The 25596-nt window shown below is 45.2% G+C and overlaps 1 protein-coding gene across 1 annotated transcript in view; it reads left to right on the top strand.

The window, feature by feature from the left end:
* LOC120043579 (multiple epidermal growth factor-like domains protein 11) overlaps positions 1 to 15781 on the top strand; it is a gene marked incomplete at its 5' end in the record, with an annotated part of 29749 nt that extends 13968 nt beyond the window's left edge. Inside the window, 8 exons of the mRNA XM_038988143.1 lie at positions 1038 to 1166; positions 3023 to 3151; positions 4892 to 5128; positions 7425 to 7546; positions 8891 to 8960; positions 9916 to 9969; positions 13803 to 14003; positions 15564 to 15781. Of these exons, the coding sequence (XP_038844071.1) occupies positions 1038 to 1166; positions 3023 to 3151; positions 4892 to 5128; positions 7425 to 7546; positions 8891 to 8960; positions 9916 to 9969; positions 13803 to 14003; positions 15564 to 15781 (1160 nt within the window). The remainder of the gene's footprint in view (positions 1 to 1037; positions 1167 to 3022; positions 3152 to 4891; positions 5129 to 7424; positions 7547 to 8890; positions 8961 to 9915; positions 9970 to 13802; positions 14004 to 15563) is intronic.
* Between the last annotated feature and the right edge of the window lie 9815 nt (positions 15782 to 25596).

Raw genomic sequence — 25596 nt, 5'->3', positions numbered from 1 at the left:
ATGAGCTACAGACATACACCACCTAGTGGTAGATCACTGTCATGACATACACCACCTAGTGGTAGAGCACTGTCATGACATACACCACCTAGTGGTAGGTTAGTGTCATGACATGAACTACAGACATACACCACCTAGTGGTAGATCACTGTCATGACATACACCACCTAGTGGTAGATCACTGTCATGACATACACCACCTAGTGGTAGGTTAGTGTCATGACATGAACTACAGCCATACACCACCACCTAGTGGTAGAGCAGTGTCATGACATACACCACCTAGTGGTAGATCAGTGTCATGACATGAACTACAGCCATACACCACCTAGTGGTAGATCAGTGTCATGACATACACCACCTAGTGGTAGATCAGTGTCATGACATACACCACCTAGTGGTATATCAGTGTCATGACATACACCACCTAGTGGTAGATCAGTGTCATGACATACACCACCTAGTGGTAGATCAGTGTCATGACATACACCACCTATTGGTAGATCACTGTCATGACATGAACTACAGACATACACCACCTAGTGGTAGATCACTGTCATGACATACACCACCTAGTGGTAGATCACTGTCATGACATACACCACCTAGTGGTAGATCAGTGTCATGACACAAACTACAGACATACACCATCTAGTGGTAGATCAGTGTCATGACATACCCCATCTAGTGGTAGATCAGTGTCATGACATACCCCATCTAGTGGTAGATCAGTGTCATGACATGAACTACAGACATACATCACCTAGTGGTAGATCAGTGTCATGACATACACCATCTAGTGGTAGATCAGTGTCATGACATACACCACAGACATACACCACCTAGTGGTAGATCACTGTCATGACATGGTGTAATGGCAGGGTGTGTCATAGTTTATATCGTCAGGCTATGGGTCAGATTTCTTCGGCGCAGACTGTGTGGGTTGTGTGTCTACAGAAGTGTGTGTGTGTGTGTCTGCGTGCGTGCGTGTGTGTCTACGGAGGTGTGTGTGTGATGTGTGTGTCTCTTTCCTCCAGGTTGTAGTTCAGGGTTCTTTGGTATCGACTGCTCCGAGGTGTGTCGGTGTCAGAACGGAGCGGACTGCGACCACATCACTGGTCAGTGCTCCTGTCGGACCGGATTCATCGGACACAGCTGTGAACTCAGTGAGTCCATCCCAACAATAACTGTGTGTGTATTGTCTACTAACTCTTCCTGTTCCTCTCAGAGTGTCCTCCCGGTACGTTTGGCTACAGTGGCAAGAAAAAGTTTGTGAACCCTTTGGAAATACCTGGATTTCTGCATAAATTGGTCATATAATTTGGTCTGATCTTCATCTAAGTCACATCATTAGACAAACACAGTGTGCATAAACTAATAACACACAAACAATTATGTGTTTTCATGTCTTTATTGAACACTATGTGTAAACATTCACAGTGCAGGGTGGGAAAAGTATGTGAACCCTTGGATTTAATAACTGGTTGACCCTCCTTTGGCAGCAATAACCTCAACCAAACGTTTTCTGTAGTTGCGGATCAGACCTGCACAACGGTCAGGAGGAATTTTGGACCATTCCTCTTTACAAAACTGTTTCAGTTCAGCAATATTCTTGTGATGTCTGGTGTGAACCGCTCTCTTGAGGTCATGCCACAGCATCTCAATCGGGTTGAGGTCAGGACTCTGACTGGGCCACTCCAGAAGGCGTATTTTCTTCTGTTGAAGCCATTTTGTTGTTAATTTACTTCTGTGTTTTGGGTCATTGTCCTGTTGCATCACCCAACTTCTGTTGAAGTTGGCAGACAGATAGCCTAACATTCTCCTGCAAAATGTCTTGATAAACTTGGGAATTCATTTTTCTGTCAATGATAGCAAGCTGTCCAGGCCCTGAGGCAGCAAAGCAGCCCCAAACCATGATGCTCCCTCCACCATACTTTACAGTTGGATGAGGTTTTGATGTTGGTGTGCTGTGCCTTTTTTCTCCACACATAGTGTTGTGTGTTCCTTCCAAACAACTCAACTGTAGTTTCATCTGTCCACAGAATATTTTTGCCAGTAGCGCTGTGGAACTTGGGAGAGTTTATAGACTATTTGTCTTAACGTGGACTGATGAACATCAAGGCTTTTAGAGATACTTTTGTAACGTTTTCCAGCTTTATGCAAGTCAACAATTCTTAATCTTAGGTCTTCTGAGATTTATTTTGTTCGAGGCATGGTTCACATTAGGCATGGCTTCTTGTGAATAGCAAACTCAAATTTTGTGTGTTTAAAAAAAAAGAATATTCACCCCTTTTTTCTCCCCAATTTCGTGGTATCCAATTGGTAGTTACAGTCCTGTCTCATCGCTGCAACTCCCGTACAGACTCGGGAGAGGCGAAGGTCGAGAGCCATGTGTCCCCCGAAACACAACCTAACCAAGCCACACTGCTTCTTGACACAATGCCGATCCAACCCGGAAGCCAGCCGCACCAATGTGTCTGAGGAAACACTGTCATAAACACCTGGCAACCGTGTCAGCGTGTACTGCCCCCGGCCCGCCACAGGAGTCGCTAGTGTGTGATGAGACAAGGATATCCCTGCTGTCCAAACCCTCCCTAACCCGAACGATGCTGGGCCAATTCTGCGCCGCCCCATGGGCCTCCCACTGCCTTAGACCACTGCGCCACTCGGGAGGCCCATGGGTGTTTTTATGGGGCAATCTCGTCTCATTGATTGGACTCCAGGTTAGCTGACTCCTGACTCCAATTAGCTTATGGAGAAGTCATTAGCCTAGGGGTTCACATACTTTTTCCAACCTACACTGTAAATGTTTAAATGATGTATTCAATATAGACAAGAAAAATACAATCATTTGTGTGTTATTAGTTTAAGTACACTGTGTTTGTCTAATGATGAAGATCAGATCAAATTTTATGACCAATTTATGCAGAAATCCAGGTAATTTCAAAGGGTTCACATACCTTTTCTTGCCCCTGTATATAGTGTGTGTATATTGTCTACTAATTCTTCCTGTTCCTCTCAGAGTGTCGTCCCGGTACGTTTGGCTACGGCTGTCAGCAGCTGTGTGTGTGTCTGAACAACGCCACCTGTGACTATGTGACTGGGACCTGCTACTGCAGCATCGGATACAAAGGCATCCGCTGTGACCAGGGTAAGTGTCTGTCTGTCTGTCTGTCTGTCTGTCTGTCTGTCTGTCTGTCTGTCTGTCTGTCTGTCTGGTAGATCACTGTCATGACATACTGTATTTTTCTGTGTCTGTCTGTCTGTCTGTCTGTCTGTCTGTATGAAAGTGTACGTGTGTGTGTTTGTGTTTGCTGACCGATGTGCAAGGTGGACAGAGTTTACACTTTTAGGACTATCCTATTTGTTCTATTATATTGGACAAGCTATGTCCTGCACACCTCATGTTCTGAGAATGTGTGCTCATATTGCAGTATGTATTTGATCCAGGTCTGGTGTTTATGACAGTATTTGATCCAGGTCTGGTGTTTATGACAGTATTTGATCCAGGTCTGGTGTTTATGACAGTATTTGATCCAGGTCTGGTGTTTATGACATTATTTGATCCAGGTCTGGTGTTTATGACAGTATTTGATCCAGGTCTGGTGTTTATTACAGTATTTGATCCAGGTCTGGTGCTTATTACAGTATTTGATCCAGGTCTGGTGTTTATTACAGTATTTGATCCAGGTCTGGTGTTTATTACAGTATTTGATCCAGGGCTGGTGTTTATTACAGTATTTGATCCATGTCTGGTGTTTATTACAGTATTTAATCCAGGTCTGGTGTTTATCACAGTATGTGATCCAGGTCTGGTGTTTATTACAGTATTTGATCCAGGTCTGGTGTTTATTACAGTATTTGATCCAGGGCTGGTGTTTATTACAGTATTTGATCCATGTCTGGTGTTTATTACAGTATTTAATCCAGGTCTGGTGTTTATCACAGTATGTGATCCAGGTCTGGTGTTTATTACAGTATTTGATCCAGGTCTGGTGTTTATTACAGTATTTGATCCAGGGCTGGTGTTTATTACAGTATTTGATCCAGGTCTGGTGTTTATTACAGTATTTGATCCAGGTCTGGTGTTTATCACAGTATTTGATCCAGGTCTGGTGTTTATCACAGTATGTGATCCAGGTCTGGTGTTTATTACAGTATTTGATCCAGGTCTGGTGTTTATTACAGTATTTGATCCAGGGCTGGTGTTTATTACAGTATTTGATCCAGGTCTGGTGTTTATTACAGTATTTGATCCAGGTCTGGTGTTTATCACAGTATTTGATCCAGGTCTGGTGTTTATCACAGTATGTGATCCAGGTCTGGTGTTTATCACAGTATGTGATCCAGGTCTGGTGTTTATTACAGTATTTGATCCAGGTCTGGTGTTTATTACAGTATTTGATCCAGGTCTGGTGTTTATTACAGTATTTGATCCAGGTCTGGTGTTTATTACAGTATTTGATCCAGGTCTGGTGTTTATTACAGTATTTGATCCAGGTCTGGTGTTTATCACAGTATTTGATCCAGGTCTGGTGTTTATCACAGTATGTGATCCAGGTCTGGTGTTTATCACAGTATGTGATCCAGGTCTGGTGTTTATTACAGTATGTGATCCAGGTCTGGTGTTTATTACAGTATTTGATCCAGGTCTGGTGTTTATTACAGTATTTGATCCAGGTCTGGTGTTTATCACAGTATTTGATCCAGGTCTGGTGTTTATCACAGTATTTGATCCAGGTCTGGTGTTTATCACAGTATGTGATCCAGGTCTGGTGTTTATTACAGTATGTGATCCAGGTCTGGTGTTTCTGTGTGTATTAATGGTGATCTAGTGTTAAACGTTTGTGTGTTTATATAAATATGCCTCCCCCCCCCCCCTCTATTCCAGCTGCCCTGATGATGGAGGAGCTGAATCCTTACACTAAGATCAGCCCGGCCTTGGCATCAGAGCGCCAGTCAGCGGGCGCTGTCATGGGCATCATCTTCCTCCTCCTCTTCATCATGACCGTGTTGGGGGTGGTGGTGTGGTGGCGGCATCAGCAGAGAGAGAAAGGAGGGCAACACATCCCCAGTGTGTCCTACAGCCCTGCCCTGAGGATCAGCAGCCAGGGTTACTCCCTCTCTGGTGAGACACTCCAGACTCTACCACTTAGTCATGTTAACTAAGTCAGCCAGGGTTACTCCCTCTCTGGTGAGACGCTCCAGACTCTACCACTTAGTCATGTTAACTAAGTCAGCCAGGGTTACTCCCTCTCTGGTGAGACGCTCCAGACTCTACCACTTAGTCATGTTAACTAAGTCAGTCAGGGTTACTCCCTCTCTGGTGAGACGCTCCAGACTCTACCACTTAGTCATGTTAACTAAGTCAGCCAGGGTTACTCCCTCTCTGGTGAGACGCTCCAGACTCTACCACTTAGTCATGTTAACTAAGTCAGCCAGGGTTACTCCCTCTCTGGTGAGACGCTCCGGACTCTACCACTTAGTCATGTTAACTAAGTCAGTCAGGGTTACTCCCTCTCTGGTGAGACGCTCCGGACTCTACCACTTAGTCATGTTAACTAAGTCAGTCAGGGTTACTCCCTCTCTGGTGAGACGCTCCAGACTCTACCACTTAGTCATGTTAACTAAGTCAGTCAGGGTTACTCCCTCTCTGGTGAGACGCTCCAGACTCTACCACTTAGTCATGTTAACTAAGTCAGTCAGGGTTACTCCCTCTCTGGTGAGACGCTCCAGACTCTACCACTTAGTCATGTTAACTAAGTCAGCCAGGGTTACTCCCTCTCTGGTGAGACGCTCCGGACTCTACCACTTAGTCATGTTAACTAAGTCAGTCAGGGGTTTACAAATGTTTACTATAATGTTGTTAAGACTTTATCCACAGGTCTGGACTCTCTCCACAGGACTGTCTCTATACAGTGTGGACTCTCTCCACAGGACTGTCTCTATACAGTGTGGACTCTCTCCACAGGACTGTCTCTATACAGTGTGGACTCTCTCCACAGGACTGTCTCTATACAGTGTGGACTCTCTCCACAGGACTGTCTCTTTACAGTGTGGACTCTCTCCACAGGACTGTCTCTTTACAGTGTGGACTCTCTCCACAGGATTGTCTCTATACAGTGTTGACCCTCTCAACAGCACTGTCTCTTTCTAAATTCGGGGGTTATCTGACTAAATTCCGGGGTAATCTGACTAAATTCGGGGGTGATCTGACTAAATTCGGGGGTTATCTGACTAAATTCGGGGGTTATCTGACTAAATTCCGGGGTAATCTGACTAAATTCGGGGGTGATCTGACTAAATTCGGGGGTTATCTGACTAAATTCCGGGGTAATCTAACTAAATTCGGGGGTTATCTGACTGAATTCCGGGGTGATCTGACTAAATCTGGGGGTGATCTGACTAAATTCGTGGGTGATCTGACTGAATACGGGCTGATCTGACTAAATTCGGGGGTGTCCTAACTAAATTCGGGGTGATCTAAATAAATTCGGTGGTGTCCTAACTAAATTCGGGGTGATCTAAATAAATTTGGGGGTGTCCTAACTAAATTCGGGGTGATCTAAATAAATTCGGTGGTGTCCTAACTAAATTCGGGGTGATCTAAATAAATTTGGGGGTGTCCTAACTAAATTCGGGGTGATCTAAATAAATTCGGGGGTGTCCTAACTAAATTCGGGGTGTCCTAACTAAATTCGGGGTGATCTAACTAAATTCGTGTGTGATCTGTCTGAACTCTCTTTGCAGCTAGATCCTCCTCTCTCTTGCTGTTTGTGTTCTCAGCAAACTCAGCTTTCTGATGAAACCTCTGTCTTTACAGCCTTATATTGAAAATGTCCCGATGGAGCTGTGTGTTTTTGCGTTTGCTTGCGTGCTCGCCCATGTGACTGTGAGTGTGTAGAGTCCTATAAGCTGATGTTTCTGTAGTGAGCAGGGCCCATGTGACTGTGAGTGTGTGTGTAGAGTCCTATGCTATAAGCTGCTGTTTCCGTGGTGAGCAGGGCCCATGTGACTGTGAGTGTGTGTGTAGAGTCCTATAAGCTGATGTTTCTGTAGTGAGCAGGGCCCATGTGACTGTGAGTGTGTGTGTAGAGTCCTATGCTATAAGCTGATGTTTCCATGGTGAGCAGGGCCCATGTGACTGTGAGTGTGTGTGTAGAGTCCTATGCTATAAGCTGCTGTTTCCGTGGTGAGCAGGGCCCATGTGACTGTGAGTGTGTGTGTAGAGTCCTATAAGCTGCTGTTTCTGTAGTGAGCAGGGCCCATGTGACTGTGAGTGTGTGTGTAGAGTCCTATAAGCTGCTGTTTCCGTGGTGAGCAGGGCCCATGTGACTGTGAGTGTGTGTGTAGAGTCCTATGCTATAAGCTGCTGTTTCCGTGGTGAGCAGGGCTTCAGTGTACAGGCTTATTCTCCTCTCTAGACTCATCTCCTACCAACAGCAACGTCAGTCGTTGTTTCACTAACCCCTCCTACCACACTCTGGGAGCGTGTACCTACGCTGGCCACTACGCCAAGCCTGACAAGAAGACCAGAAGGGCCAAGGTGGGTGGCAACGAACATTCACTTTATTTATGCTAAGAGGACATACAGGCAACTGCCAAAATAAAGAAAACAAAAAACATCAAAATGTGTTAATAGGGCGTTGGGCCACCACGAGCAGACAGACCGGCTTCAACGCACCTTGTCATAGATTCTACAGGAGTCTGGAACTCTATTGGAGGGATGTGACACCTTTCTTCCACCAGAAAATTCCATCATGTGGTGTTTTGTTGATGGTGGTGGAAAACACTGTATTAGGATCTGCAACAGAATCTCCCAGAAGTGTTCAATTGGGTTGAGATCTGGTGACTGAGACGGGCCAGGGCATATGGTTTACATCGCTTTCATGCTGATCAAACCATTCAGTGACCACTCGTGACATGTGTATGGGTCATTGTCATTGTATGGGGAAGCAAAAAGCTACCGTTACTATGTTAATTGCTTCATTAACTCAGGAACCACATCTGTGTGGAAGCAGCTGGTTTCAATATACTTTGTATCCCTCATTTACTCCAGTGTTTCCTTTATTCTGGCAGTTACCTGTACATTGGCATTCTCCAAAAAATATGTGTCTTTTATTTGTCAGTTCTTTGTGTGTTTTTCCACGTGTAGCAGCTCCTCTTCCTGTGGTCCTCATTAGCTGTTCCACGTGTAGCAGCTACTCTTCCAATGGTCCTCATTAGCTGTTCCACGTGTAGCAGCTACTCTTCCTGTGGTCCTCATTAGCTGTTCCACGTGTAGCAGCTACTCTTCCTGTGGTCCTCATTAGCTGTTCCACGTGTAGCAGCTACTCTTCCTGTGGTCCTCATTAGCTGTTCCACGTGTAGCAGCTCCTCTTCCTGTGGTCCTCATTAGCTGTTCCACGTGTAGCAGCTCCTCTTCCTGTGGTCCTCATTAGTTGTTCCACGTGTAGCAGCTCCTCTTCCTGTGGTCCTCATTAGCTGTTCCACGTGCAGCAGCTCCTCTTCCCGTGGTCCTCATTAGCTGTTCCACGTGTAGCAGCTACTCTTCCTGTGGTCCTCATTAGCTGTTCCACGTGTAGCAGCTCCTCTTCCTGTGGTCCTCATTAGTTGTTCCACGTGTAGCCGCTCCTCTTCCTGTGGTCCTCATTAGCTGTTCCACGTGTAGCAGCTACTCTTCCTGTGGTCCTCATTAGCTGTTCCACGTGTAGCAGCTCCTCTTGCTGTGGTCCTCATTAGCTGTTCCACGTGTAGCAGCTCCTCTTCCTGTGGTCCTCATTAGCTGTTCCACGTGCAGCAGCTCCTCTTCCCGTGGTCCTCATTAGCTGTTCCACGTGTAGCAGCTCCTCTTGCTGTGGTCCTCAGTCTGTGTGTGTTTCCTTCCCAGGTGAAGGACAAGAGGTTAAACAGGAATAGTGCTCCAGAGTGGACAGCCTACTATAACCTTGATGAACTGGGTATGTCTGGCGACTCCCTTATAAACCCATTGGAAATACAAGTTGGGATTGTTTAACAAAACATTAGGAACACCTGCTGTATAGATGGCCATATACACTGACTGTACAAAACATTAGGAACACCTGCTGTATAGATGGCCATATACACTGACTGTACAAAACATTAGGAACACCTGCTGTATAGACGGCCATATACACTGACTGTACAAAACATTAGGAACACCTGCTGTATAGATGGCCATATACACTGACTGTACAAAACATTAGGAACACCTGCTGTATAGACGGCCATATACACTGACTGTACTAAACATTAGGAACACCTGCTGTATAGATGGCCATATACACTGACTGTACAAAACATTAGGAACACCTGCTGTATAGATGGCCATATACACTGACTGTACAAAACATTAGGAACACCTGCTGTATAGATGGCCATATACACTGACTGTACAAAACATTAGGAACACCTGCTGTATAGATGGCCATATACACTGACTGTACTAAACATTAGGAACACCTGCTGTATAGATGGCCATATACAAGTTTCCTCTAGAACACAGTCTAATAATCTGTCCCTTTAACATCTCTGTAGGTGTGTACCGTGTAGACAGACTGTTAATCTGTCCCTTTAACATCTCTGTAGGTGTGTACCGTGTAGACAGACTCTTAATCTGTCCCTTTAACATCTCTGTAGGTGTGTACCGTGTAGACAGGCTCTTAATCTGTCCCTTTAACATCTCTGTAGGTGTGTACCGTGTAGACAGACTCTTAATCTGTCCCTTTAACATCTCTGTAGGTGTGTACCGTGTAGACAGGCTCTTAATCTGTCCCTTTAACATCTCTGTAGGTGTGTACCGTGTAGACAGGCTCTTAATCTGTCCCTTTAACATCTCTGTAGGTGTGTACCGTGTAGACAGACTCTTAATCTGTCCCTTTAACATCTCTGTAGGTGTGTACCGTGTAGACAGACGTTACAGCTCCTGCCATGAACAGTACTACAGAGGTAGAGTATGAGACTCCACTATGTCCTTATCAAGAAGAGGACCATCTCATATAACAGAGTGGTTGTCTGTGTTACCCAAAGACTTTCCTGCACTGTAGTGTGTGACTGCATGTGTGCTGTGTGTGTGTTTGTGTCAGAGTGTGTGAGCGGAGCGAGGAGCGGAGCGAGGAGTGGAGGGTGCCCAATTTGACTGGAGCGCGGAGCGAGTTTCCCAAAGGCTGGAACGTCGGCCTTCTCGCCCGCTCCTGTTTCGCTCCAGTACCTCTCCAGCAGCGCTCACTTCATGAGCTCAGTCCATGCCCGTCCCAGCATACATCTGGATAGTCTACTTGTGTGCTGCTATAGCCCCTTGCTTTAGCTACTACAATAAAATTTGATTTGATATATACACTGCTCAAAAAAATAAAGGGAACACTAAAATAACACATCCTAGATCTGAATGAATGAAATATTCTTATTAAATACTTTTTTCTTTACATAGTTGAATGTGCTGACAACAAAATCACACAAAAATTATCAATGGAAATCAAATTTATCAACCCATGGAGGTCTGGATTTGGAGTCACACTCAAAATTAAAGTGGAAAACCACACTACAGGCTGATCCAACTTTGATGTAATGTCCTTAAAACAAGTCAAAATGAGGCTCAGTAGTGTGTGTGGCCTCCACGTGCCTGTATGACCTCCCTACAACGCCTGGGCATGCTCCTGATGAGGTGGCGGATGGTCTCCTGAGGGATCTCCTCCCAGACCTGGACTAAAGCATCCGCCAACTCCTGGACAGTCTGTGGTGCAACGTGGCGTTGGTGGATGGAGCGAGACATGATGTCCCAGATGTGCTCAATTGGATTCAGGTCTGGGGAACGGGCGGGCCAGTCCATAGCATCAATGCCTTCCTCTTTCAGGAACTGCTGACACACTCCAGCCACATGAGGTCTAGCATTGTCTTGCATTAGGAGGAACCCAGGGCCAACCGCACCAGCATATGGTCTCACAAGGGGTCTGAGGATCTCATCTCGGTACCTAATGGCAGTCAGGCTACCTCTGGCGAGCACATGGAGGGCTGTGCGGCCCCCCAAAGAAATGCCACCCCACACCATGACTGACCCACCGCCAAACCGGTCATGTTGGAGGATGTTGCAGGCAGCAGAACGTTCTCCACGGCGTCTCCAGACTCTGTCACGTCTGTCACATGTGCTCAGTGTGAACCTGCTTTCATCTGTGAAGAGCACAGGGCGCCAGTGGCGAATTTGCCAATCTTGGTGTTCTCTGGCAAATGCCAAACGTCCTGCACGGTGTTGGGCTGTAAGCACAACCCCCACCTGTGGATGTCGGGCCCTCATACCACCCTCATGGAGTCTGTTTCTGACCGTTTGAGCAGACACATGCACATTTGTGGCCTGCTGGAGGTCATTTTGCAGGGCTCTGGCAATGCTCATCCTGCTCCTCCTTGCACAAATACTTATTTTCCACCATAATTTGCAAATAAATTCATTAAAAATCCTACAATGTGATTTTGTCTGTCATACTTGTAGTGTACCTATGATGAAAATTACAGGCCTCTCTCATCTTTTTAAGTGGGAGAACTTGCACAATTGGTGGCTGACTAAATACTTTTTTGCCCCACTGTATACTGTATATATATACAAATATAAAAATTATACTTTTCATTCAAATCATATGGTTTGGTTTCAAAACTTCAAAACCTTATGGTAGGTCCAGGTAGTCACAACAATAGATGGGTGTTGGTTAAATGGTAGGTCCAGGTAGTCACAACAATAGATGGGTGTTGGTTAAATGGTAGGTCCAGGTAGTCACAACAATAGATGGTGTTGGTTAAATGGTAGGTCCAGGTAGTCACAACAATAGATGGTGTTGGTTAAATGGTAGGTCCAGGTAGTCACAACAATAGATGGGTGTTGGTTAAATGGTAGGTCCAGGTAGTCACAACAATAGATGGTGTTGGTTAAATGGTAGGTCCAGGTAGTCACAACAATAGATGAGTGTTGGTTAAATGGTAGGTCCAGGTAGTCACAACAATAGATGGGTGATGGTTAAATGGTAGGTCCAGGTAGTCACAACAATAGATGGGTGTTGGTTAAATGGTAGGTCCAGGTAGTCACAACAATAGATGGGTGTTGGTTAAATGGTAGGTCCAGGTAGTCACAACAATAGATGAGTGTTGGCTAAATGGTAGGTCCAGGTAGTCACAACAATAGATGGGTGTTGGTTAAATGGTAGGTCCAGGTAGTCACAACAATATATGAGTGTTGGTTAAATGGTAGGTCCAGGTAGTCACAACAATAGATGAGTGTTGGCTAAATGGTAGGTCCAGGTAGTCACAACAACAGATGAGTGTTGGTTAAATGGTAGGTCCAGGTAGTCACAACAATAGATGAGTGTTGGTTAAATGGTAGGTCCAGGTAGTCACAACAATAGATGGGTGTTGGTTAAATGGTAGGTCCGGGTAGTCACAACAACAGATGAGTGTTGGTTAAATGGTAGGTCCAGGTAGTCACAACAATAGATGGGTGTTGGTTAAATGGTAGGTCCAGGTAGTCACAACAATATATAGGTGTTGGTTAAATGGTAGGTCCAGGTAGTCACAACAACAGATGAGTGTTGGTTAAATGGTAGGTCCAGGTAGTCACAACAATAGATGGGTGTTGGTTAAATGGTGATTATAATGAATGGAGGGAATTTGGAGCGGCTAGTTTTTTTTCTTCCTGTGAGCGAGGAGCGGTTTTTAGCAGAGCGGTTGGAAAGGACGTGGAGAGCCGGAGCGTTGCACCGCTCTGTAAGCAATGAGCGGGATTTCCGACCACCGCTCACACACTCTGGTTTGTGTATGAACTGGTGTGTGTGTTTTGACCTCTGTGTGTGTTTTGACCTCTCTGTGTGTTTTGACCTCTCTGTGTGTGTTTTGACCTCTGTGTGTGTTTTGACCTCTGTGTGTGTTTTGACCTCTCTGTGTGTGTTTTGACCTCTGTGTGTGTTTTGACCTCTCTGTGTGTGTTTTGACCTCTCTGTGTGTGTTTTGACCTCTGTGTGTGTTTTGACCTCTCTGCGTGTTTTGACCTCTGTGTCTCTCTCTCCACAGGGCACGCCTGTGATCTCCTGCTCCTCTGTGTGTGTTCCTTCCTCCTGATGGTCTCACACACTTCTCTCTGGTCCTCTCCTCCAGTCTCTAACTAACACACTCCTCTCTGGTCCTCTCCTCCAGTCTCTAACTAACACACTCCTCTCTGGTCCTCTCCTCCAGTCTCTAACTAACACACTCCTCTCTGGTCCTCTCCTCCTCTCCTCCAGTCTCTAACTAACACACTCCTCTCTGGTCCTCTCCTCCTCTCCTCCAGTCTCTAACTAACACACTCCTCTCTGGTCCTCTCCTCCAGTCTCTAACTAACACACTCCTCTCTGGTCCTCTCCTCCAGTCTCTAACTAACACACTCCTCTCTGGTCCTCTCCTCCTCTCCTCCAGTCTCTAACTAACATAACATCCCAGAAACAAACTCACTTCTTTTGGATTTAAATGCTTCATACTGTGATATGCTACTAATGCTGTGAATGTTGTGTCCTGTGTCATTTATCCTGTACTCTGTTTTTAATTGTTTTTCTCCAGGTTGTCAGTGGATAATAGTTTTCACTTGTCTTACCTCCTGGGGTAGAATTGTAATCTTATGTTGTATTCGCCTCCCAATGTTGATATGACGAATGCATTGAAAGGCTGACAATGTCATTGCTGATATCAGAATCCTTCGCTAACAGATACCTTTACCTTGGTAAAAGTGCTCCTGTCTTCCTGCTTCTCAGTGTGTTATTTGTGTTTGTCAGACTACATGAAGGGTTCGCTGTCCAGCAGCTGCTCTCTGAACAGTGAGAACCCCTACGCCACCATCAATGACCCGCTGGCCGTGGCCTGTAAACACACAGAGAGCAGCTATGTAGAGATGAAGAGTCCTGTCCACCACGACATGTCCTACTGCTCCTCTGCTATAGTCACCACCACCACCAGCAAGAATGTCTATGACGTGGGTGAGTTATAGATATATAGATGTCCTACTGCTTCTCTGCTATAGTCACCACCATCACCACCAGCAAGAAGGTCTATGACGTGGGTGAGTTATAGATATATAGATGTCCTACTGTCCTCTGCTATAGTCACCACCATCACCACCAGCAAGAAGGTCTATGACGTGGGTGAGTTATAGATATATAGATGTCCTACTGCTCCTCTGCTATAGTCACCACCACCACCAGCAAGAATATCTATGACGTGGGTGAGTTATAGATATATAGATGTCCTACTGCTCCTCTGCTATAGTCACCACCACCACCAGCAAGAAGGTCTATGACGTGGGTGAGTTATGGGGGATCCCCTTAGTTCTGGAGAAGATGAGCTCATGAGGAAGATGAATTCGTTTTTCTGTGTAACTGACTGGTTATCAGTCTGTTGTCTCTGTCTGTTGTCTCTGTCTGTTGTTTCAGTCTGTTGTTTCAGTCTGTTGTTTCAGTCTGTTGTCTCTGTCTGTTGTCTCTGTCTGTTGTCTCTGTCTGTTGTCTCTGTCTGTTGTCTCTGTCTGTTGTCTCTGTCTGTTGTCTCTGTCTGTTGTTTCAGTCTGTTGTTTCAGTCTGTTGTCTCTGTCTGTTGTCTCTGTCTGTTGTCTCTGTCTGTTGTCTCTGTCTGTTGTCTCTGTCTGTTCTTTCAGTCTGTTGTCTCTGTCTGTTGTTTCAGTCTGTTGTCTCTGTCTGTTGTCTCTCTCTCTCTGTCTGAGGGGGTTATTGTGGAGGGCACTTGTATGAAGTGTTTGAATGATGATAAAAGTTCAAACCTCTCTTTCTCTCTTCATCCCTCCATCCCCCTATCTCTATCCCTCCATCCCCCTATCTCTATCCCTCCATCCCCATATCTCTATCCCTCCATCTCTATCCCTCCATCCCCCTATCTCTATCCCTCCATCCCCCTATCTCTATCCCTCCATCTCTATCTCTATCCCTCCATCCCCCTATCTCTATCCCTCCATCTCTATCCCTCCATCCCCCTATCTCTATCCCTCCATCCCCCTATCTCTATCCCTCCATCCCCCTATCTCTATCCCTCCATCCCCCTATCTCTATCCCTCCATCTCTATCTCTATCCCTCCATCTCTATCCCTCCATCCCCCTATCTCTATCCCTCCATCTCTATCCCTCCATCCCCCTATCTCTATCCCTCCATCCCCCTATCTCTATCCCTCCATCCCCCTATCTCTATCCCTCCATCCCCCTATCTCTATCCCTCCATCCCCCTATCTCTATCCCTCCATCCCCCTATCTCTATCCCTCCATCCCCCTATCTCTATCCCTCCATCCCCCTATCTCTATCCCTCCATCCCCCTATCTCTATCCCTCCATCTCTATCCCTCCATCCCCCTATCTCTATCCCTCCATCCCCCTATCTCTATCCCTCCATCCCCCTATCTCTATCCCTTCATCCCTCCATCCCCCTATCTCTATCCCTCCATCCCCCTATCTCTATCCCTCCATCTCTATCCTTCCATCCCCCTATCTCTATCCCTCCATCCCCCTATCTACATCCCTCCATCCCCCCTTTAGAACCCAAGGTGAGTGTTCTCCAGGGCTGTAATGGTGTGGTGGTTCCCACGTACCCTCAGAACCCGTACGACCTCCCCAGGAACAGCCACATCCCCAGCCACTACGACCTGCTGCCCCTGAGACACAGCCAGAGCTACAGCCCTACACACAGCCAGAGCCACAGCCACCAGAGCCACAGCCCACCCCTGCCCGGCAGCCCTACCAGCTCCCTGCTATAGATAGACCACTCCCTAACGCTGGGCCGCGACCTTAGACCTATGACTTACTGTTGGGGCACGGGCTGCTCCACCTGGGGTTGCGGATAAAGACTGTATTGTGACTATAGAGACAAAGTACCAGTACAACATCAGTGTTGTGGACATACTAGATGATATACCAACAGAGGCTCTGTGTGGACTCACTGCTGTGTGGACTCACTGCTGTGTGGACTCACTGCTGTGTGGACTCACTGCTGTGTGGACTCACTGCTGTGTGGACTCACTGCTGTGTGGACTCACTGCTGTGTGAGACTGGATAAAGCATACTGAAAGTGTAATATATTAGAGCTATTTGAAGTGTCTGAGGAAGACACTGGGAAGTGATATAACTAGTGGAGATGTGTGGTACCCTCTTTGTTTACACTCTGGCTCGGTGGAGGACACACACATATCCTAGGGAAGGAAGGAAGGACAGACACACGCACACATACACACACACACACTATGAAACAGACCTGTGGAGTCATGAACACAAAAGATCATGGACCACTATATAGTCATGCCTGGCTCAGTGATTCTATTCCATGTCTGGATTGGGTGACCAGAGAACCAACCAGGCTGCCCCTAGAGAAGGACAAACCAACAGGAAGTAACCAGGCTGCCCCTAGAGGACAAAACCACCAGGAACCAACCAGGCTGCCCCTAGAGAAGGACAAACCACCAGGAAGTAACCAGGCTGCCTCTAGAGGAGGACAAACCACCAGGAAGTAACCAGGCTGCCCCTAGAGGAGGACAAAACCACCAGGAACCAACCAGGCTGCCCCTAGAGAAGGACAAACCACCAGGAAGTAACCAGGCTGCCCCTAGAGGAGGACAAACCACCAGGAAGTAACCAGGCTGCCCCTAGAGAAGGACAAACCACCAGGAAGTAACCAGGCTGCCTCTAGAGGAGGACAAACCACCAGGAAGTAACCAGGCTGCCCCTAGAGGAGGACAAACCACCAGGAAGTAACCAGGCTGCCCCTAGAGGAGGACAAAACCACCAGGAAGTAACCAGGCTGCCCCTAGAGAAGGACAAAACCACCAGGAACCAACCAGGCTGCCCCTAGAGGAGGACAAAACCACCAGGAAGTAACCAGGCTGCCCCTAGAGGAGGATAAAACCACCAGGAAGTAACCAGGCTGCCCCTAGAGGAGGACAAACCACCAGGAAGTAACCAGGCTGCCCCTAGAGGAGGACAAAACCACCAGGAAGTAACCAGGCTGCCCCTAGAGAAGGACAAAACCACCAGGAACCAACCAGGCTGCCCCTAGAGGAGGACAAAACCACCAGGAAGTAACCAGGCTGCCCCTAGAGGAGGATAAAACCACCAGGAAGTAACCAGGCTGCCCCTAGAGGAGGACAAACCACCAGGAAGTAACCAGGCTGCCCCTAGAGGAGGACAAACCACCAGGAAGTAACCAGGCTGCCCCTAGAGGAGGACAAACCACCAGGAAGTAACCAGGCTGCCCCTAGAGGAGGACAAACCACCAGGAAGTAACCAGGCTGCCCCTAGAGGAGGACAAACCACCAGGAAGTAACCAGGCTGCCCCTAGAGGAGGACAAACCACCAGGAAGTAACCAGGCTGCCCCTAGAGGAGGACAAACCACCAGGAAGTAACCAGGCTGCCCCTAGAGGAGGACAAAACCACCAGGAAGTAACCAGGCTGCCCCTAGAGGACAAAACCACCAGGAAGTAACCAGGCTGCCCCTAGAGGAGGACAAACCACCAGGAAGTAACCAACCCCTAGAGGACAAAACCACCAGGAAGCAACCAGGCTGCCCCTAGAGGACAAAACCACCAGGAAGTAACCAACCCCTAGAGGACAAAACCACCAGGAAGCAACCAGGCTGCCCCTAGAGAAGGACAAACCACCAGGAAGTAACCAGGCTGCCCCTAGAGGACAAAACCACCAGGAAGTAACCAACCCCTAGAGGACAAAACCACCAGGAAGCAACCAGGCTGCCCCTAGAGAAGGACAAACCACCAGGAAGTAACCAGGCTGCCCCTAGAGGAGGACAAACCACCAGGAACCAACCAGGCTGCCCCTAGAGAAGGACAAACCACCAGGAAGTAACCAGGCTGCCCCTAGAGAAGGACAAAACCACCAGGAAGTAACCAGGCTGCCCCTAGAGAAGGACAAAACCACCAGGAAGTAACCAGGCTGCCCCTAGAGAAGGACAAAACCACCAGGAAGTAACCAGGCTGCCCCTAGAAAAGGACAAAACCACCAGGAAGTAACCAGGCTGCCCCTAGAGAAGGACAAAACCACCAGGAACCAACCAGGCTGCCCCTAGAGAAGGACAAAACCACCAGGAAGTAACCAGGCTGCCCCTAGAGAAGGACAAAACCACCAGGAAGTAACCAGGCTGCCCCTAGATGTAACAGTATAACTTTACGGCGTCCCCTCGCTCCGACCCGGGCGCGAACCAGGGACCCTCTGCACACATCAACAACGGTCGCCCACGAAGCATCGTTACCCATCGCTCCACAAAGGCCGCGGCCCTTGCAGAGCAAGGGGAAACCCTACTTCAGGTCTCAGAGCAAGTGACGTAACCGATTGAAATGCTATTAGCGCGTACCCGCTAACTAGCTAGCCATTTCAGTATAACCTTAAACCGTCCCCTCGCCCCGACCTCGGGCGCGAACCAGGGACCCTCTGCACACATCAACAACGGTCGCCCACGAAGCATCGTTACCCATCGCTCCACAAAGGCCGCGGCCCTTGCAGAGCAAGGGGAAACCCTACTTCAGGTCTCAGAGCAAGTGACGTAACCGATTGAAATGCTATTAGCGCGTACCCGCTAACTAGCTAGCCATTTCACATCCGTTACATAGAGGAGGACAAAACGACCAGGAAGCAACCAAGCTGCCTCTAGAGGAGGACAAACCACCAGGAACCAACCAGGCTGCCCCTAGAGGACAAAACCACCAGGAACCAACCAGGCTGCCCCTAGAGAAAGAGAAACCAACAACTGCCTCAGATGAGACCAGCTTGGAGCATCATCAAAAGGGCATTAGATCTGCCGATCTTTCAGGCAGTGGACTGGAGAAGTATTAAGAGACAGTCATTACAGGACCTGAATGGGGACTGACTGGGCTTGGATTCCCTGTTCTATTGTATATTGATATCGCCAGCAACACAGCTAACACTCATATAACTGCAGATGAAGGAGAGGAGACAATGACAGTTCCTAGACAAACCAGGATTGTATTAATTAGGCACCGACGTCTTTGAAAGAAGACAACGGACTGAAACAGGGAGGCACTACCTTTTCGTTTTCCATTGCAAAACGTTTTTCTACGGTGTGTACTAATGAATACGACCCATGGTTATATACTGTAAAAAGAAAAGAAAAAAAATATATATAAAAAAACGCTTAACTTCTACAACTCATTGTACATGTATAGTTGTGGTATTTTTCCACATCTTTGCTGATTTCATGTTTATATTTTTAAGATCCTTAACGGGTCCATATTTTCTCTTTCGGAAAAGTTATCTTTCTGTATTTATTGTATATAAAGTTAAGGAATTTAATGTTGGCGTTACAGTAGTGTTAGTGACTTTATGTTGTGTAATGCTGGTAAATGTGCATGCCAAATTATGAATCTAAGTATAGTAGTATACAGAGAATACCCCTAATGTCATTGTTAAACCATTTGGTACAAACTAACTTATTTCATAGACTTTACCCATGTTTACCCACTGATCGTTTTGAACATGGGAATGAATCCTCGTTGAACTGCTTTACAAGAATGTGCAATGACATGAAGGAAAAGAGAACGGTTCAGAAGTATTGATGACACGAAGGAAAAGAGAACGGTTCAGAAGTATTGATGACACGAAGGAAAAGAGAACGGTTCAGAGGTATTGATGACACGAAGGAAAAGAGAACGGTTCAGAGGTATTGATGACACGAAGGAAAAGAGAACGGTTCAGAGGTATTGATGACACGAAGGAAAAGAGAACGGTTAAGAGGTATTGATGACACGAAGGAAAAGAGAACGGTTCAGAGGTATTGATGACACGAAGGAAAAGAGAACGGTTCAGAGGTATTGATGACATGAAGGAAAAGAGAACGGTTCAGAGGTATTGATGACACGAAGGAAAAGAGAACGGTTCAGAGGTATTGATGACACGAAGGAAAAGAGAACGGTTCAGAGGTATTGATGACATGAAGGAAAAGAGAACGGTTAAGAGGTATTGATGACACGAAGGAAAAGAGAACGGTTAAGAGGTATTGATGACACGAAGGAAAAGAGAACGGTTCAGAGGTATTGATGACACGAAGGAAAAGAGAACGGTTCAGAGGTATTGATGACACGAAGGAAAAGAGAACGGTTCAGAGGTATTGATGACACGAAGGAAAAGAGAACGGTTCAGAGGTATTGATGACATGAAGGAAAAGAGAACGGTTCAGAGGTATTGATGACATGAAGGAAAAGAGAACGGTTCAGAGGTATTGATGACACGAAGGAAAAGAGAACGGTTCAGAGGTATTGATGACACGAAGGAAAAGAGAACGGTTCAGAGGTATTGATGACACGAAGGAAAAGAGAACGGTTAAGAGGTATTGATGACATGAAGGAAAAGAGAACGGTTCAGAGGTATTGATGACACGAAGGAAAAGAGAACGGTTCAGAGGTATTGATGACATGAAGGAAAAGAGAACGGTTCAGAGGTATTGATGACACGAAGGAAAAGAGAACGGTTAAGAGGTATTGATGACATGAAGGAAAAGAGAACTGTTCAGAGGTATTGATGACATGAAGGAAAAGAGAACTGTTCAGAGGTATTGATGACATGAAGGAAAAGAGAACTGTTCAGAGGTATTGATGACATGAAGGAAAAGAGAACTGTTCAGAGGTATTGATGACATGAAGGAAAAGAGAACGGTTCAGAGGTATTGATGACACGAAGGAAAAGAGAACGGTTCAGAGGTATTGATGACACGAAGGAAAAGAGAACGGTTAAGAGGTATTGATGACACGAAGGAAAAGAGAACTGTTCAGAAGTATTGATGACACGAAGGAAAAGAGAACTGTTCAGAGGTATTGATGACATGAAGGAAAAGAGAACTGTTCAGAAGTATTGATGACATGAAGGAAAAGAGAACGGTTCAGAGGTATTGATGACACGAAGGAAAAGAGAACGGTTCAGAGGTATTGATGACACGAAGGAAAAGAGAACGGTTCAGAGGTATTGATGACACGAAGGAAAAGAGAACGGTTCAGAGGTATTGATGACACGAAGGAAAAGAGAACGGTTCAGAGGTATTGATGACACGAAGGAAAAGAGAACGGTTCAGAGGTATTGATGACACGAAGGAAAAGAGAACGGTTCAGAGGTATTGATGCTGCCAACATGTTCACTGGAAATGATGAAGTCCCATTTCCAAATGTAGCACCATTGTAGAGAAACCAGTTCATATTTGTGAACGATGCACATCACCATGTTAAGTTATAGTTACCCTGTAATAATTAGATGTATACTTTTACACCCTGTGACACAATGTGGTAACGACAGAACCATTACATTGATCTCTATCTCTACATTAATATTTCACCGATTCAGCCAATAACAATGACATGTTTATAACAGGCCCGATTCAGACTTGAGGTAAGTATACTTAACATGGACTTAAGACAACATATCCGTGTCTGAATTGGGCCCAACATGAGTAACAGGACAATCATACACAGACAGTTTTGACCTCATGGCTTTGTTAGTTTGTTAGTTGATATTTCTCCTCATAAGGATAAGAGGTACGTCCCAACTCGCACCCTTTTCCCTTCATAGTGCACCAGAGCACTGGTCAAAAGTGGTTCACTATTAAAAGACTAAGGTGCCATTTGGGACATAGTCTAGAATTCCCAGAGTCTGATGTAACCTGATGTAACCCAACGCTGCTTTGACTTTTTCCTCTTTTAAAGTGTTTTAATCTTCAATAAAGATGCCATAGCTCAGGGCTAGGGGGAGTGTTGTCTTGTCTGGGGGAGGCATATAGCCTAGCGGACCAGTAACCGAAAGGTCGCTGGTTCGAATCCCGAACTGATTAGGTAAAAGAATATTGAGCAGGGCACATAACCCAAGTTGCTCTGGATAAGAATTGTCTCGACTGTGACTTACTGCTCACCAGGGTTGTTGGTTCCACTCTTCTGGCCTCCGTTGTTGACTTAACAAATAAGGAACACTCAAAATGTGCACTTATAAATCATAACAATTTTTATCAAAATACAGCTGTAGACAGAAGTCAAAGATCAAACATCACACATACAACTGATGTCTCTCCTGAGTTCTGCCCCGAACAAAAGACAGGATCTTATATACCCAAGATCACACCTTACGGTGTGACCTCCGCCTTACGGTGTGACCTCCGCCTTACGGTGTGACCTCCGCCTTATGGTATGATCTCCTATGTCCAAAACCTGCATGTGCAGCTAGAAGAACAAGTTATTCTTAACACAAAGTTTCTGAGAACCTGTCTCAGCGGTATGCAAATCTGCCTTTGTTTCAGAGAAAAACAGACGCTGTCTTCTCTGTGTCTCGCTATCACCCTCAGTCCCTTTTCTCACAGACGCGGGGCTGCGGGTTTTGGCAGAGAGCTAGACACAGACAGAGGCCTCAATATTCAGCTATACAGTGAGCATAAGTACAATGGCACGTAAGCAAATGAATAACAACATAATCAATGGTGGGGGTCTTTAGAAGACCCCATAATCTATTGTAATCCTTCAGGGTCAACCAAAATAGATCGTTGGCTGTGAAACGTATTGTTCTTCTCTGTATACATTTTTTGGGGGTCTTGACATGGTCAAATAACTCAAGCATAGATTGGTAACTATTTGTGTTCTAATTTGGCACACAGACACTAGAGGCCATGAGTAACTTGGTGAAGGAATGGCACCGACGGGCCTGTAGGTGGCGCTGTTATAAGAAGTCTCACTTAAACCCTCATATGCGTCGCCCCGTTTGACCTAGAGACTTGAAACTTTGTATGTTAGGTGTTTTTACTCATGTTAAACACATTTACCTCAAGGACCCATAAGGATAGATTTTTCTCCATCTTGGACATTTTGGAAAACTTTAGAAGAAAAAAAAGTGTTTTCTCATGATACCATAAAACCAAATCACACGTAGTGTATGTATGGTATATTATATCAACTTAGTTTGACTCAGGGATTGGTTAAGAGATGGCTGAGTTATTGGTAAATCAGGAAACATTTTTAGAGTCATTACCATGATGAACCATGTTAAGTTAGGCATTGAGATCTTAAAATAATAAGGGAAAATATTAACGATACACTTTTTTTTTACTATTTAACGCTAATGCTTTAAAAAATAGTAACAAATCTTCTTCTCCTGGACTAAAAGTCAGATTCACTCCAGATTTGGTCTTTGGATCACAACTGTCCCTAAAGAGTTTGAGAAAATAAAGCTGATGCATTCCAAGATGGCCACACTATACCAATAGATGCATATTAGCACATACTGTATGTTAATATGCAAAAAATACTTTAAAAAAAAATATTCTTCTCATGAACCATAGGTCCAAATGACACCAAATAATTCGAAATGCAGTCCCATGGTACATGTCGTAGTTTGAGAAAAGCTGAGGGATTGGTTAAGAGATGGCTGAGTTATTGACATATCTAAAAATCTGATTTCCCCTGTCCATTTGAACCACTGTAAATCCAGTCCACAGTCAGGGCTATCAGCTTGAAACTCATCGCTATCAAGGACACCCCTAAGATGAACCTCACTGAATTTGATATTGATACATTTAAAAAAATAAAGTAATTACAGGGTTACTAAAACTCATTCTTTGCAAATGTAACTACAGCTCAGAATCATCCGCAGTCATCATCTCCTCGTGAACCATGGCGTCAGATTCACTCCACATTTTGTATGTAGACTCTTTGTATCAGTCTTTAATGGTTTTGAGATTTGTTTTTGTTTTGCTGCATTCAAATATGGCCACACTGTACCTCTATATGTACGTTAGCACATATGCTAATGCTAAAATACTGTAAACATCTTCTCATTAAATTTTTTTGTCAGATTATATACCAAAATCTGGAGTCAGACTCAATGAATTATCTTCAAATGAATCTGAGAATGATTACTTGCTGCATTCAAAGTCAGAAACGCTATACCACTAGATGACACCATATCACACCAGGGCTATACGAATTGAACCGATGGACAAGGGGCCATGAAATTTGTGAATATAAAGTCACTGCAACCTTAGATGGCAGACCAGTTGGTGGCACTATAGATGCCATTGGCACCACTATAGATGTCATCGGCACCACTATAGATGTCATCGGCACCACTATAGATGTCATCGGCACCACTATAGATGTCATCGGCACCACTATAGATGTCATTGGCACCACTATAGATGTCATTGGCACCACTATAGATGTCATTGGCACCACTATAGATGTCATTGGCACCATGGGATCTAGAGCAATACCTATTGATCAAGTGGACTTTGTTTCATGCAAATGAATGTTAGATTTAAATTATGAAGATTAACAATATGAAATATCTTGATTAGTATTTCTTTATTATCACATATTGTTGCCTTTTTATGTGGCTTGCGCAGTCAGCATATATAACACTCAATACATGAAGGAATTGGCTTTAAGAATAATTACCTGCTGCATTCAAAATAACCAACCTACATTACTAGACTAAACTTCACTTGCATCATCCTTGTGGTATTGAGATAAACATGGTAATGCTTTCACTGATTGCACATAAAGGAAGATAGTTCCTACATGATTGAGTGCTTGCTTTGTTATCTAACTGATCTTGTGTCCTTTCTGTCATCCTGTGAACCCCGTTCATTGCTGCTCGCTGCTATTTTTCCAATTTCACATTTTCCTAAATGAAAAGCATTGAAGAAAATTGGAATTTCAGTGTAATTGATCCCAACCGTGCTGCTCGCCATGTATTCCTTGTCAGAAAATACTGTCCGATACTTTGTTACCAAATTAAATGTCCAATAAATGTTACCAAATTAAATGTCCGATAATTTGTTACCAAATTAAATGTTATTCTGCCTTTGTATGCAAATACCAACTAAGAGAGTTGAAATGTTTATGACTGGTGCGCTTTATTAATATGAATCGATAACTTAAGATTAAACAAAAACACAATTATACAATTGATCAATCTGTACAAAACATAAAAGCGTCCGTTTCGACTACCCCCCCCACACATATAATCCTCCAAATGCATTGAAATTACATCGTTTGACTTTCAAATGTTTTACAATGGAATTACAATCAGTTATAGTGACAGCATGTCATTATAGTTCGACAACAATCATGAACCAAAGACACAGTTCATTAAAAAACAATGGAGGTATATGAGAAGGCTTGAAATCATTTTTCAAACAAGGACAAAAACATTCACTTCTCTACACTTCCATAGTCTGCTAGTCCGAAGTGGTATCCTATATACCCTATCTAGTGCACTACTTTTGACCAGATCCCTATGGGCCCTGGTCAACAGTAGTGCACTAGATAGGGAATATGGTGCCCTAGTTGTGTGTTGACAGGCTGACAGTACCGTCTGTTAGATAACGCCATTGGTACTGTCAGACGGACGCACTCAATCAATAGCTACCTACCTTTGCTTCTATACACACACACACACACACGGGGCTCAAGCGCTATATTTCCATGGTTACAATACCACCATCACACACAGATACAGCTACAGTAGAAGTTCAACAGAACACTCTGAAATAGCCTGGAATCACAACTGATTTAGCTACATGTC

This window comes from Salvelinus namaycush, unplaced genomic scaffold, assembly GCF_016432855.1.
Source record: "Salvelinus namaycush isolate Seneca unplaced genomic scaffold, SaNama_1.0 Scaffold966, whole genome shotgun sequence".
Classification (NCBI taxonomy): Eukaryota; Metazoa; Chordata; class Actinopteri; order Salmoniformes; family Salmonidae; genus Salvelinus; species Salvelinus namaycush.
The sequence above is the reverse complement of the archived record's forward strand: the minus strand, read 5'-3'. Positions and strand labels throughout refer to the sequence as shown.